The 15,874-nt window shown below is 33.8% G+C and overlaps 1 protein-coding gene across 1 annotated transcript in view; it reads right to left on the reverse strand.

Annotated features, from left to right (window-relative positions):
* The window catches only part of SLC35F2 (solute carrier family 35 member F2), a 59,473-nt gene that overhangs the window by 26,754 nt on the left and 16,845 nt on the right, over nt 1–15,874 (reverse strand). Inside the window, exons 2-3 of the mRNA XM_003764261.3 lie at nt 3,744–3,919; nt 3,035–3,162 (exon numbers count right to left, since the gene is read on the reverse strand). Of these exons, the coding sequence (XP_003764309.1) occupies nt 3,035–3,162; nt 3,744–3,919 (304 nt within the window). The remainder of the gene's footprint in view (nt 1–3,034; nt 3,163–3,743; nt 3,920–15,874) is intronic.

Genomic DNA, 15,874 nt, shown 5'->3' on the forward strand with positions numbered 1-15,874 from the left:
TTCTATGTCCATAACAATGCCATAACAATGTTTTGCATGGAGAAAAAAAACTTCATAGGCAACCTAATAACTATCTTCAAAAATATGAAAGGCTCATATGTATAATTGATACTACATTGCTTGCTTTTTCAAGGAGCAGGGCAGGGCAGGAGAGAGGGAGAGAGTTTTGAATTCAAATGTTTTTTAATTATTATTTTAAAAAATTACAATTACATGTTTACATGTAATTGGGAAATATTTGATGAAATAAAAATAATTTTTAGTGTGAAATATTATTACATAAAAAAGGGATTTAACCAGTTTTGTTTGGCTCTAGAGGGAAAAACTAGGAAGAATGGGTAGAAATTATAAGGAAGCCATATTTTGGCTCAACATCAGGAAAAAAAATTTTCTATCAATAAAAACTGTGAAAAATGAAGGGGGTTGCCTGGGGAAGTGTTGGGTTTCTGTTCACTGGAGGCTTTCAAGCAAAGGCTTTGTGAAAACTTATTAGTTATGTCTTAACGGGGATTTCTTTCAGGGATAAATTAAACCAGATGCACAGTATCCAGAGCCATCTCTAGTCATCCTGATGTATATCTTACCACTGTACCCATATGGCTCTGGAGGAGACAGTAAGGCTGGTGACTTTGCACAGAACTGCCTCACTTAAATTCACTTGTAAGTCATGATATCACCTTCCTGATATTATAGTCCTCATCATCAACAAAGGACAACAAACAACCTGTAAGTATTAGGAGCTGCTTCACTGGGGACCCAACTGGCCAATTCCTGTTGGACAATACAATTCCCTCCTTCCTTCTGTCTTTCCTTTTCCTTCCTCCTTTCCTTTCTTCCCTGCTTCATTTCTTCCTTCCTTCTCTTCTCTCCCCCCTACCTCTCCCTCTATCCACATAGAGAATCATAACCTTATCTGCAAATGTTCTGCCCAAAAGAACATATTTTGATCATTGAAACCTCATAAGATATCTTGGGATTTAAGAACTAGATTTCTTTCTTAAGGATCACGCGTTGGCCCTAAATCACTCTAGCTCTCATAGATTGACCAACAAAAGGTTCCAACCCAAGCTTCTCTTGGTCATTGTTTGGGCTGGGATTGTGAATGTAAATAGCAATTGTTTATGTTTTGGCCAGAAAACCTAAGGGTCTTCCTCTCCTAGATGATTTTTTTGGACTGGGTAAAAGAGATCATTCTTTGCCACATTTCTTACCTAGCTTTATTCACTAATGGACATTCCCACAGTCAAATTGAGGCCTAGGAAAGATCTTAATTTTAAAAGGCCAATGTCTCCTACTGCATTCAGGGTCATCTCCAATCATGCTGATCTGTATCTTGTCACGGAACCCATATGGCTCTGGAGGAGAGAATGAGGCTGGTGACTTTGCACAACCCTCCTCACTTCAATCCAATCCACTTGCAAGTCACCTTCCTGATGTCATGGTCCTCTTTGGGAATGAAGGACAAACAGCAATAAACTAGATGTCCAATAATGATACTCCATTTAAAAAAGTCTTCCAAAAAGATTCACAATCTAGGTAGTTTTAGATCAATAGATAAAACCTGATGTCCCTTCCAACTCTGAGTCTCTAATTCTAGAGAGACTAGTCTCTAATATTATCCTAAAAGTTTATGCTTATCTTCTACTCCAACTTTTTTCCTTACTGTGTCTATATTGCTGGACTTGAAGTCAGGAAGTCCTGAGTTCAAAGCTTTTCTCTGACTCTATGTAACACTGAACAAACCTCTTAAGCTCTCTTAGTCTCAATTACCTTATCTATAAATAGAAGCAATTATATCCCCTACTGCACAGGATTTATATGAAGATCTAATGTGATTTTTTATTGATGTTGTTGATGATCTGACTCCTTGTGACCCTATTTGGCATTTCCTTGGCAAAGATATTAGTGTTTTACCATTTTCTTCTTTAGCTCATCTTACAGATAAGAAAACTGAGGCAAACAGAGTTAAGTAACTTCTCCAGGGTTACATAGTTAGTAAATATTTGAAGTAGATTTGGTGTCAGGAAGATGAGTCTTACTGACTCCAGGTCTAGCACTTTATCTACTGCACCACTTAGATGTCCTTTCAAATGAGATAATATATGTAAAATATTACACAAACCTTAAAACAACATATAAAATGTTAATAATAATTAGTATTATGGTAGAATTCAGTTCTAGAACTAGTTTTTTTTTTTTTAAGTGACTTTCCCTAGTCTCTTCATTTCATATTGAAACCTCTCTTCACTTTCTTCTCATGAGGATAAATTGGAAGGGAATAAACATTTAAGTGCCTAATATGTGCCAGGCACTCAGCTAAGCACTTTACAAATACCATCTCATTTGTGTCTGCTTCACTCTCTGGTACAATTTAATCATAAACTCAAGAAACACTCAAATTCCAAAACAAGTCCTTTTCCAAGATGTTATTTCTAAATTAGTTGTCTGAAACATGGAATGCATTTGCCCATAGAAGTAATGTTATAAATGATGGGTAACTTTCCAGACTGCTCCACCGAGGTTTATTTTCTCATGGTGGAAGATTAATCTTTGAAGACAAGAAATTTAGACAATTTTCTTCCATTCAGATTCTCTTATTCTTGTTCTCAAATAGATTTCCTTTATTTCCAAATCTCTATCAGGCTTGTAGCATAGTATCTATAGAATCTTTTCACTTTCTATATGTTGTGTTTGAGCATTAAGTAAAACAGCTGTTCTTATCACCACAGCATTCCTAACTAATCAAATGTTTATGATTGTCTGAGTTGTAGGTGCAGTAATGAGCTCTAGTATTAACATTTTTATCATTGATTAACTTGAACACATTTTCACTTATTCTTGGAAACATTACTCATGATATGCTCCATGAAAAACTGACAGTATTCACCTATATATTGGGTTAATTTGATTTTGGTTGTTTGTTTTTTTTTTTTTTCTCAATAAACAGGCTACAAACCAGTCTGATTACTGACACTAAATATAATGATTCACTTAAAGTTACAAATTCTAAAATGGAAAAGGAGATTCACCTTACCTGGACACTTGTGAGGGTAGTATACTGGTAAGCTTTAACAATCATATAATTAGCCTCCACATCAGCTAGGCCCAAGAAGATGTACTTCCACCATTTTCCTTTCAGGATGTGCAAAAGGTTCTCATTGCCTTGTCAGACAAAGATTTGACAAATACATATTAATCATGAATGAAATGTTACTTTTAATGGTTCCCCATTTTCTACAGAAACTCCTTAGCACAACATTTAAGGTCCTCCACAATTTATCCCAGTCACCTTTCTAGCCTTTTTCTTTTTCATGCATCTTCCAACCCAGCCAAGCTTTGGGCTTTTGTTCCCCAAAATTCCCTTTCCTTTCAACTAAATATCACTTGAAATGCTACCCACCATTCAATATCTAGATTCAATCCCAGATCTCCCATGGAAGTTTCCCTGATCTCACAGAAAGAACTCTTCTTTTTCTTATTCTCGTAATAACTGAAAAGCTCAATACATGTTGATGAAACACAGAAAAATACAGTTTTACTGATGCATTAATATTTGAAGTTGAGTAGTAGTTGTTATGCTTGGAACTAGACTAGATTGTAAAAGGCCTTAAATATCACAGTAAAAGGAGTTTACACTTTAGGATGGGGAGCCATGAAAAGAATATGATAGGGCAAGGATAGAGGGGCACAAGCAAAATAGTCAAGGATATTGGTATCAAAAAGATAGGGTCTGTTTTACATACCTGGTCGAAATGCCAACATTGTTGTGTAAATAAAAAAGAGTAAGCAATAGTTGATAAAACTTTGAAGCATTGGAGTGTTTACTTTGTACTTGTCTGCCAAATACTGGCTGGTGATAGCTGTCCCACAGATACACAAGGACAACATCTGGCCCAGAGCAATTGTTTTCAAGATATTCCTGGAAATGAAAAAAATAAAACAATGTTAATCTGAAACAAACTAATAGTCTATGAAACAGAAATCGAGGAGATGCCTATCAATTGAGGAGTTCTTGAACAAGTAGTGTATGATTGTGATAGAATGCTATTTGGCTTTAAAAAATGATGAGAAGCCTGGTTTCAGAAAAACCTGGATAGACTTAATATGAATTGATACAAAGCGAAATAATTATACATTGTAATAGAAACATTATAAGAATAATCATCTGTGAAAGACTTAGCTACTCTGACCTATACAATGATCCAAGATAATTCCAAAGAATACCTGACAAAAAAGGCTATTGACCTCCAGACAGAGAACTCTGAATGCAGATTGAAGTACACTTTAAACTTTCTTTAATAATATTGTTTTATGTGTACATATATTTATTTACACACATTATATATTATATAATTATAACATATTATATGTTCTCATTAATATAAATATGTATTACATATATTTATATAATTTATTACATATATATGTATTATAACATGGCTAATATGTTTACCAAACTGCTTTCTTAAGAGCTAACGAAGAGGCCAGAGAGAGTGAAAGAATTTGGAATTCAAGATTTTTTAAAATGAGTGTTAAAAATTTCTTTACATGTACTCAAGAAATATTTAATGAATTTTTAAAAAAATTTTAAGTGACTTAGTGAATTTAAGGAGATGGCATTTGAGCAAGACCTGTCAGGCCTTGGAAGTTGGAGTTGGAATTGGAGTTGGAGTTGGAATTAAGAAAGTTCAGCATTCCAAGCATAGAAATCAGTTAACCCTTTAATGCTCAAAAAAAATCAGAAAATCTAAGATACTCTAACATACATACATCAGGCTATTTGATTAACCAAAATGCTCAGCCTAAGTTATGAATCCAAGCTATGAGTCCAGACTTAGAGATTAACAGGAAAGGCCAATCCGGAAAATCACTGAGAAGATTCATCAAATCCACAGTTATAAAAGAATATATTGGTCCAGACCAGGGCAGACTACTCTTAAGCAAGAGTACTCCTAACTAGGACTGGGGAGAAGATGAGTTTAGTGTTATTTCTGTCCCATTCTTACAACTAAAAGTTCCATTGACTCCTCTTAACCCTCCTATAGACAACAATCTATGTCTATGGGAGATTCTGGTCAGAGATTCTGATGCGGAAGAAAGCAAAGCAAATCTACTTCTAAAATATTTGCTAATATAATTAAATTCATTCTATCACTTTCAGTAATGGAATTTGAATTATAAGTGCCAAATGAATGAGAAAGGCAAGTAGGTGAATATTTATTTCTCACTAAAATCTCACAAAATTCCTGCAGTAAAAACAGAATTTTGTCCTTCTAAGTACAATAGGGAGCTGTTTCATGGCCATTAACTGTAATGCTCTAGTAATATGGATAGTCAGTCACAAATGTAGCATTTAGATGAAAGGATATAGGAATACTTTTTGGCTTCAAGTCATAATGACCTCATAGATAATGGAAGAGAGATATAGAAGTTGTGAACTGAGAGAGAAGTGAGGGCAAAAGGAAAAAGGACTGACTCACCAAGGCATTAGGGGATTGCAAATAGGTTTTATGGAGTACATTTGAACCAGGGCTATAGGTAAAAGCATTTTAGCATAGTTCATACTGTTTGTTTAACCTTGCAATCAGATGAAGATTGGTATGGTGCAACGCCTTTTCTTCTCAAAGGGTTGTTGGCTTAAATAATATGAGACTGTCCAGGGGGTATATCCTGGCATGGTTTTCAAAAGGAACTTGCATTGAAGGCAAATCTCAATGGCAGGATATGGTTTCAAACTGATATGACAAGTCAGTTTCATCCTGCATACAGATCAAGAGTCAGGAATCTAAGAATTCAGGTAGAGGTGTAGAAATGAAGCCATATTAATTGCATTATACATATATATACATAGGAATGATGATTATATCTGTTAAATAAGAAATAATTAAATTAATTTTTAAGTTACTTTATTTCACCTTTCTTTCCAAGCCAACCTAAAGCATATTTCCTAGCTTTATCTTCCACACGCACCAAGGAATTATTTGGACTGGAAAATACAATTCCTGGGATCCTGAAAATTTCTATTATCTTCTTAAAATGCAGGTCTAATCTTCATTCAATAAATTCAAGTGACTCTATTAGCTCCATGATCAAATGCAAAAACTTCTTTTTGACTTTTAAAGCTCTTTAAAACTTGACTCCTTCCTATTTTTCCAATCTTTTTATTCCTTATTCCTTTCCACATACTCTGCAATTCAGTAATTAAAATCTTGTTGCTGTTCTTCCCACATGATACCAAATCTCCCAACTCTGTTCAAAATTTTCAGTGGCTGTTTGCCCTGCATAGAAGTTTCCCTCCTCAGCATTCTTTCCTGACTGCTTTTTGGCTTCTTTCCAGGCTCACCTAAAATTCAGTCTTCAGCAACAAGCCTTTCCCAATACTGCTTAAACTGAGTGCCTGCCTTCTGAGATTATTTCTTATTTATTTTACATGATTTTGTTTGGACAAATTTGTTTACAGATGTCTCCTCCAAGAATTCCTTGATATCAAGGATTAGCTTTGTTTTGTCTGGGCTTTTGTATTCTCAGCACCTAGTAAAGTGCCTAGCAAGTAACAGACCCTTAAAAATTTGTTGGCATGACTTTTTGTTTCATTTCAAACTACAGTTTTGGCTAAAAGTTAAAACAAAAAGCAAAAAACTTTATTGTTTGCTTGTTTTTTTCTTTCCAATTTTTTCCCTTTTCATCTGATTTTCCTTGAGCAGCATGATAAATGTGGAAATATGTTTAGAATAATTACACATGTTTAACTTATACTGGATTACTTGCTGTCTATGGGAGGGGAGAAAAAAGACGGGAGGGAAAAAATTTTGGAACACACGGTTTCATAAGGGTAAATGTTGAAAACTATATTTGCATAGATATTTTGAAAAACAAAAGCCATTATTATTAAAAAAAAAAAAAGCTCAATTATAAAGAAATAGATTTCATTCTTGTCCTTTGACTCTTGCTAATTCGAATTCCTGATTCTTAAGAAGTCCCAATTTAGGCCATCCTTCCCATGTGATTAAGAATTGCAGGTTCAAATTAACTGCAAATATATATTCTTTGAGCAAAAGCACATACTCAAAGTTAATTATTATAGCAATAAAGCTATCCTATTAAGTTTCCCCTGCAGTTCAATGATGGGAAATTACAAAGTTGGTGTTAATGGTCTTACATAGAATGTTATTTCTTGGGAAGAAATCTTAAAAATCCACCACATTTACTAGGCAACTGAATGATTTGGAAATAAATTAATCATTTCAGCCCATTTTAAAAATATGGAAACCAAACTTAATTAGTCGAAATCTCTACATTTAGCAGCTCAAAATGAATCTAATCTGGCTTGCCTAAGGCATATTACATTGGGCTGCAGAAAATGCTAAACAATAAAATTAGAAGAAATAGTTGTCTTATTGGGAAAGATCATGAATAATACAATTTATTATATTTTTGTATCCCTAAACTTTTAAAATATAAAAATTCAGTCATTATAGTGTCACAGCCTTCACAACTTTTAGGGAGCTTGGAGATCTCCACAGTAGAGAATGATGCTACTCACAGTAAAGAATTAGTCACCCAAGATTAAAACATTAGGTTTTAATTTGAGGATGATAGTCTGTGAAGTAGATGATGTGAAAACTAGCCCCTAGGTAGAGAATATTTGTGACATAGCGACATGTTATATTAAAGTTTTGAGTGTGTGAAAAAAGCGGGCCTGTGGGAAAAGATGATTCACTAATTAACCTGGGTATGGGCAAGGAGTAGAAATGGGAATAAGTATGCAGATCAATAGTATGGGTTAGTCAAATATGGCTCCTCAGACAAATTTTTTTTTTTTTTTTGGCTGAAGCAATTGGGGTTAAATGACTTGCCCAGGGTCACACAGCTAGGAAATGTTAAGTGTCTGAGGCCAAATTTAAACTCAGGTCCTACTGACTTCAGGGGTGGTGCTCTATCCACTGTACCACCTAGCTGCCCCTCTTCAGACAATATTAATGAGGTTGAGATCCAGCACTAAACGATGGGGTTTGGCACCAAATGATGGATTCAAGAGCAATTCACAAATGAAGAAAGCCTGTAGTACTAATAAGATTATAATTTTATATTTGCCACACCTGGTATCTATTATATTCCTTCATTTTGTCCATAACCTCTTCTCATAAATGAAAGTACTTTTTGTTAATGAAAATCAACACTGGGAGTGGCAAATATAAAATAGATTTAGGAGAGCATATAGTTAATGAGGAAAGGGATTTTAACAATTAACAAGGGAAAAGACAAATTTCCCCAGTGGAACTCACAATTAACCAAGAGAAATGAAATATACCAAAAGGTGGGAGTATATCAGTGACTGACAGGGTAAATCCATAGAGGAATTTAACACCTTAAAAGTGTTAGTCAACTATACCCAAAAAGAAAGACATCATGAGGTATGGGGAAGGGATAAGGAAAAATATACCTCAAGGCTGGGAGGGTTGACATCATAAGTGATTTTCTGATTGAATACGCAGTGGAATTATAAAGCTGGACAGATAAGTGCTCTTTCCCACTTGCCCCAGGGAGTATTATAATCTTATCAGTACTTCAGGCTTTCTCAGCCAACCCAGGACCTCATCCTCAAGAAAACCTAAAAAATGTGAGGGTGGCCAAAAAGGCAGTGCATAGATACAGGTGGCCTTAGCTGGTGAGATCTAAGTCACATTACTCTTATAATTATTAAGTAAGTGAAAAGGAGGAATTTGGGTAGCCTGAGCCAGTTTTTCATCTCAGAGCTGTTTCTATTATAAACTGACCATGAACAATCAAGATTTACAAAGCCAAGAAATATAGCCAAGCTGGAGCAATCCAGAAGATCTAACACTATAACCTAACCTGCCTTTCTATCAAGATTAATGAAGATGAAAATCTAGGGGAAAAAAGAAGTATCCTTCTACCCATTTCACACTAGCTACACTAATTTTATATATCTTTGGATCTCTCCATTATATTCTACTTCCCCAGGAAAGTTAACACTGGGAAATCTTATTAAATTAAAAGTTAAATTTTAATTAAAATTTAAAAATTAACCTGATACATCTCATCAGTGTCGTCTAACCTTCTGATAGAACCCTTAAACTGGAGTGCAGAGCCATGGGTTTCAGGATCTCTATTTAAGGAAAGGGGCTCAGCACAGTTTTTCTACCCATCTCTCACCAGCTATATTGCTTCTGGACATCTCTGAAATCATCCATCATGATCCAAACTAAAGTACCTTCTCCTCATCCCTTTTCAGCTTCCCTTTTGAAGTGTGAGGGCAGGGACTTTTCATTTTTATCTGTATATGTATCCCTGGCACATAATAATTACTTACTAAATGTTTTATTAACTGCCCATCAATTGGGGAAGACTAAACAAATTATGACATATTACTTCAATGGAATATTATTGAGCTACAAGAAATGACAAAAGGGATATGTTTATAGAATCCTAGGAGGACTTGGACAAATTAATATGAGGTAAAGTAAGCAAAAGCAGTAGAATAATTTATACAATGCCTACAGCTCCATAAAGAAAAATAACTATGAAAAACTTTAAAACTTTGATCAATACAATGACTAGCCAGGACTCCAAAGGACCCCATGAATGAGTCATGATTTGCACTTTTTGACAAAGAGATGATTGACAAAGAGCTGCAGAATGACTGTATTTGTGGATTTGTTTTGCAAAATTATGCTTATACTGTTGCTTAAATTATACTATTGTATAACTCGTAGTTATACTATTGTATAGTATTGTATACAATACTATATTGTAATACAAATTACAATATATAATCACTTATATATACATTAGCATAACTATAGTTATACTATGCTTACACTGGCAAGGGAGAGTTTTTATTTTTTTTAGGGAGAAGCATATGGTGGGAAAAGAAGATAGTGATGGGAATTTCCAAAAAAGAAAAGAAAAAACACCAGCAAAATATTTTTAAAGTATTCAGTAGTTGGGGCAATGTTAGAGCTGGAGTGTTAAATGCATTATTACATTTTTAAAAGAAACAAATTATACATAATAGGGATTTACCTCTTTAAGTCTCACTTTACTCAACTATATTACAGAGTACCCTCTTTGAACAATAGACAATACAAGATTGTTGTGATAAAAACATTTTTAAACGCTATTTTAATATAAATATTTCATATGCAATTTTTTCTGTTCTTCATATATGGAAATGCTTGTGTTTATTAATGTTTGTCAAGTTTATAACTATATAAAAAGAAAAAGTAGAAAATATAAAAAAGTTACTTCAGATACACAAAGGATAACCCAATTTTATTTAATAACTGAACCAGTGAAGCATTTCCCCCAGTAATTATTCACATATATTTCAAAGCACATTGAATGTTTCTCATTTTCTATGAAATTGAAATCACTGAATTAACATAATGTTTTTCTCTCTACATATTTTACCAACATGTCATGTTGAATATTTTTTATCTAGATGAAAATTTTGCTTTCCACAATAAAATTATATCTTCTTTCTCTTCTCCTTTTTTCTCCTCTTCTCACTCTTCCTCCTCTTCTTACTCCTCTCCAACAAGTATCTTGATAACTGAAGTCCCCTATTATTTTATCCCACTGTGCAGGCTTTTAATTTGTTTCTCAAGTTTCTCGTTTATTCCTTTTCCACATTCCATTAGTCTATAATATACTCTGATAAAAAATACTGCTCTATTTCTGCCCTTATTAATCATCATCCAAATGCTCTCCACCATGCTCCCCACTTCTGATTCACGAGTTTTCTCAAATAGATATAACTTTAAAAAAAATTTTATGTCACTAAATATTTTCCAAGTACATGTAAAAAAATTGAAGTCATTTTTATATTGAGTTCCAAATTTTCTCCCTCCCTTCTACTCCTCTCCTGCCCCTTGAAAAGGCAAGCAACATATCAATTATACATGTGAAGTCATGTAAAACATATTTACATATTAGCCATGTTGCAAAAGAAAATACATGCAAAAAAGAAAAAAAAGCCCAAGAAAAACAAAGAAAAATTTTTAAACTTTACTTCAATCTACACTCATTTCATCAGTTCCTTCTCTGAAGGTCAATAGCATTTTTCATTATGGGTCCTTTGGAATTTTTTATAAAAAGTAGAAGTGGCTACAAATAAATGATAACATTTTTGTTGTTGAATTGATTCAGTCATGTCTGACTTTTGATAATCCCATTTGGGATTTTTTTGACAAAAATATTAGAGTATTTTGCTATTTTCTTCTCCACTTCATTTTCACTTGAGGAAGAACTAGCTAGACAAACAGGGTTAAGTGACTTACACAGGGTCACACAGCTAGCAAGGGTTTGAAGCTGGATTTGAACTTATGACAATAAGTCTTCCTGCTTCCAAGCTCAGTTTTCTATCTACTGTGTCTTAACTGTCCTATGGTATCACTTCCTTGTTGTCATGGTCCTCTTCAAGAACAAAGGACTAAAAACAACAACAACCAATAACATAAAGACTTTAATGAACTTTAGTATATGCTTCCCCTTAAAAAGTTCCAGGTTACATTGGAAAAGGATAGGTGTAACAGAAGTACTTAGTAAGAACACCTTGAGAAATTATTCTACTATGTAAATTGTAAAAGAAGTAGAGAAATACAAGAAGAGAGCATGAAAAAGCAAGAACACAGGAAGGAGAAATCATTATTTTTTAGAATGAAGGTTTCTGAAATAAAAACAGCTTTAATGAACTGAGCCTGGAAGAATGGGTAGGAGTTGAGCATAGATAAATGATTGGAGAAACTTTTATTGGGGCTGGAGAAAAATGATATTACCATAGATTTGTATGGAATCCCTCCTTGGAACAGCCTAAAAAGATGTCATGACTGCAACAATATTAGAGAAAAGCCTTGTCTTAGCTCTTCAAACATAGTGGCAGTACTAAAATTAAAGATGCTGCCCATATTCTCTTTTGTATTCCCCACTTTTTTCTATTCTGGGAACATCCACTGATAGGTCAGAGTTTCAATATTGTTTGCATAACAATGAGATTTTGCATAAATCTCTCAGTTGATAGGACACTGATTATCATCCAATACCAAGAAAACTGTCTGCCTGTCTGATTATCTATATGTCTATCAGATTTATGATGATAAACCTATCCAAATTAGTTTCTCTATTAAAATAAGATCACAGATAGAGGGATTTCAGAGTCTATATAGTTCATTTAATATACATGGAAATATTTTCTCTCTTTTTTTTCAGTGTAATTGATGAAGTAGAAAATGACAAGTTTAAAGAAAAAAATAATTTGCCAAGTCTAGCCTTAAAATTGCTTCACTTATCCTCAGATCTGGGCATTCAGGAAACACTCTCTTTTTGTCTGAGCATTTTTAAATACAATAATTTCTTTTAAATAATTGGCTTGTTGGAAACTAAGTGGATGCCCATCAATTGGAGAATGTCTGAATAAATTGTGGTATATGAATATTATATATGAATATTATGGAATATTATTGTTCTGTAAGAAATGACCAGCAGGATGATTTCAGAAAAGCCTGCAGAGACTTACACGAACTGATGCTGAGTGAAATGAGCAGGACCAGGAGATCATTATATACTTCAACAACAATACTATATGATGATCAATTCTGATGGACGTGGCCCTCTTCAACAATGAAATGAACCAAATCAATTCCAATAGAGCAGTAATGAATTGAAACAGCTACACCCAGTGAAAGAACTCTGGGAGATGACTATGAATCACTACATAGAATTCCCAATCCCTCTATTTTTGTCCTCCTGCATTTTTGATTTCCTTCACAGGTTAATTGTACACTATTTCAAAGTCCGATTCTTTTTGTACAGCAAAATAATTGTATGGACATGTATACATATATTGTATTTAACTTATACTTTAACATATTTAACATGTATTAGTCTACCTGCCATCTGGGGAAGGGAGAGGGGGAAGGAGGGGAAAAATTGGAACAAAAGGTTTTGCAGTTGTCAATGCTGAAAAATTATCCATGCATATATCTTGTAAATAAAAAGCTATAATAAATAAATAACTGGCTTGTTAGGCAATGCATTATTATATTATTATCTTGCATTTGCAGAATTTTTCATTCAAATAAATATGGTTTGGTGATTTCAGTTGTGTCTGCCTTTTTATAATCTAATGTAGGGTTTTCTTGGCAAAGGTACTGGAATGTTTGCCATTTCCTTCCCCAACTCATTTTACACATGAGAAAACTAAGGTAAATAAAGATTAGGTGACTTGCCCAGAGTGACACAATTAGTAAGTGTCAGGTTACAGTTGAACTCAAGTCTTCCTGGATTTATATCAGAGCTCTGATTTTTGTGCCATTCCTCTAACACATTGCATGTTAATAAATATTTTCCATTCTACTGAACTATATCATCTTCTATAAAACATAGCAATTTTAAAACAAAGTCATTGACAGCTATTTAAAATATTAGAAATGATTAAGTGGGAAAGAGATTTGAGCCAATGAAAGACAATTACCCATATAGAATTTAGTCACGGCACTAAATTTTCACATTCCTAGACTTTCATAATGAAGCCTTTGAGAACTTACAATTTGTGTAATAAACTGCCTGGGGAGGTAGCCCAGCCCAAGCATTTTATATTTTTCCAATAGCAAGAAAGAGTAGCCATATGCCCTACCTAAAAACTGTTTCCTGGCTTTGTCAACATGAGAATCTTCCCAGACTATTTAGTGGAAGTATTCTATCTTTGCTTACTGCATGTTTTCAGCAAAATATTAACCACTAACCATATAAGTCTAGCTTTTATTCAAAAGGCTTAGATATTCATTACAGTTTTCAAAGTATTTTGTAAAATGTTTTATACTATTTCATGTGGAAAGATGTAAAGAGGCAGCCTAGATAATCATTCAATTAGATCAAACTGCTTGAATGGCCACCCTCATAAATAAAAAAGTAAACTGTTGAATGATAATTCAACATTACATTGGAAGAAAGTTCCAGTGCAATGGCCCAAAGATCTGTGTTGGACCCTATGATGTTTAACCTTTTTATCAATGACTTAGATAAAGATAAAAATGTCATGCTGATCAAATTTGTGTTAGGTACAGTTGGAAGGGATGACATACATTGAATGTCAGAGTCAGAATACAACAATATCTCAATAGACTAGAATAAAGAAGTAAAGCTAATAAAATGAAATTTAGTAAAATTTTATATTTGGGGGTCAAAAAATCAACTAAACATGTACAAGGTAGAAGATGTATGGATAGTAATTTGTCTGAAAAAGATATGGGGTTTAATGGATTGTAATACAAGTCAGCAGGGTAATGAAAGCACTATACAATGGAGAAGATACTGGTTTTGAAATCAGACAAGTGAATTTATATCCTGTTTCTGTTGCTTACTAGCTGTGTGACTTTGGACAGGTCACTTACCTCTCTGGGTCTCAGTTCCTCATGTGTAAAATAAACAGGGGAGGGGAGAGGGTACTGGAGGACATGACTTTTATGTTCTAAACTTTCCAGCTCAAAAACTGTGATCCTATTATGTGGCAGTCCAAAAAAAAAAAAAAAAAAAAAAAAAGGCAAATGAAATGTTATACTAAAACACGAGAAACAACTTAGAAGAATAAGAAAGTGATAAGGAAACTATATTCTGCCCTGGTCAAACGATATCTGTAGTACTGTGTTTAGTTCTGGATATCACCATTTAGGAAGATCTTTGATAAACTGGAGAGCATCTGGTTGAAATGAATAGGCTTAAAAGCTGCCCTCTAGAAGGATTGGTTTAAGGAACTGGGAGAAGAGAAGATTTAAAGATGATAGTTGTGTTCAAGTATTTGAAGACCCGTCATTTTAGAAATGAGAGTAGTTTGTTTTATTTGGTCCTATGAGGAACAATGGAAGTTGCAAAGAAATTCAGGCCTCACAACTGGTAAAACTTCCTAATTATTAAAAAATGCAAAGGTACTATGTGTGTACCCTGGAAAGTTCCTTACCCCTAATTGCCTTATAAAAGAAATAAAATAAAAAACTGATGATTATATATGTTACTCCTGATGTTGAAACTCACTCTACCAATGCAGGTTGGTGTTAGTCATATTCTAAATCACTTGCCTGAAACATTGAGATATTAATTTATTCAGGGTCATCAGTAGGGATGTATTGGCTAATATAATCTCATTATAGCATCCCAATCACTCTCCAGAAGGTTAGGTTCCTTCAAGAATATTCCCTAGATCTTGAAAGCTATATATCAGAGGAAATCCTGGCTACTGATTAACTGAGACACATTTATACCTATGACATCACATATACATGGAGAGTGAGCAGAAAGAGAAGTGATGTTTGAGATGAGGGTGAGAGAAGGCTCAAATATTTGAATAGCTAATAGAATCCATGGACATGTGTAAAATCTCTTGAGTTTCAGTCCTACAATCCAAGGAGTGCTAGGAGCTAACTTCTGTGGTGAAATCCTTTTCTCCTTGGTTGAACAGATTTTAACTTGCTATTAAGTTGAAGAGGTCACATACTCTTGTGCATACTATTTTTTACACTAATCTATATAACTCCCCTAATTTTTATTTTATTATTCACTTTGAAAATTATGTTGCTACTTTTCATGATTGTCTTTTGTGTAATAAGCTACTGTTGGGAAGGAGATAAATTTCAATCATTAGCTAATTCTTATTCTCCTCCTAGAGTTATTATTCTGAACCCCTAAAAAGAGTATAATCACCCTAGACTATCAATATTTGATATTTAGATATAATTCTAGCCCAATATACTTCTAGAAGGTAGGACAGTGAAACTGTTAGTGTCCAGCAATGTCTCTTTTCTTACTATTCATAAAGTTGGAAATTGAAGTGAACTAGACCTAAGTTCAAATATTTATC

Source organism: Sarcophilus harrisii, chromosome 3, assembly GCF_902635505.1.
Source record: "Sarcophilus harrisii chromosome 3, mSarHar1.11, whole genome shotgun sequence".
Classification (NCBI taxonomy): Eukaryota; Metazoa; Chordata; class Mammalia; order Dasyuromorphia; family Dasyuridae; genus Sarcophilus; species Sarcophilus harrisii.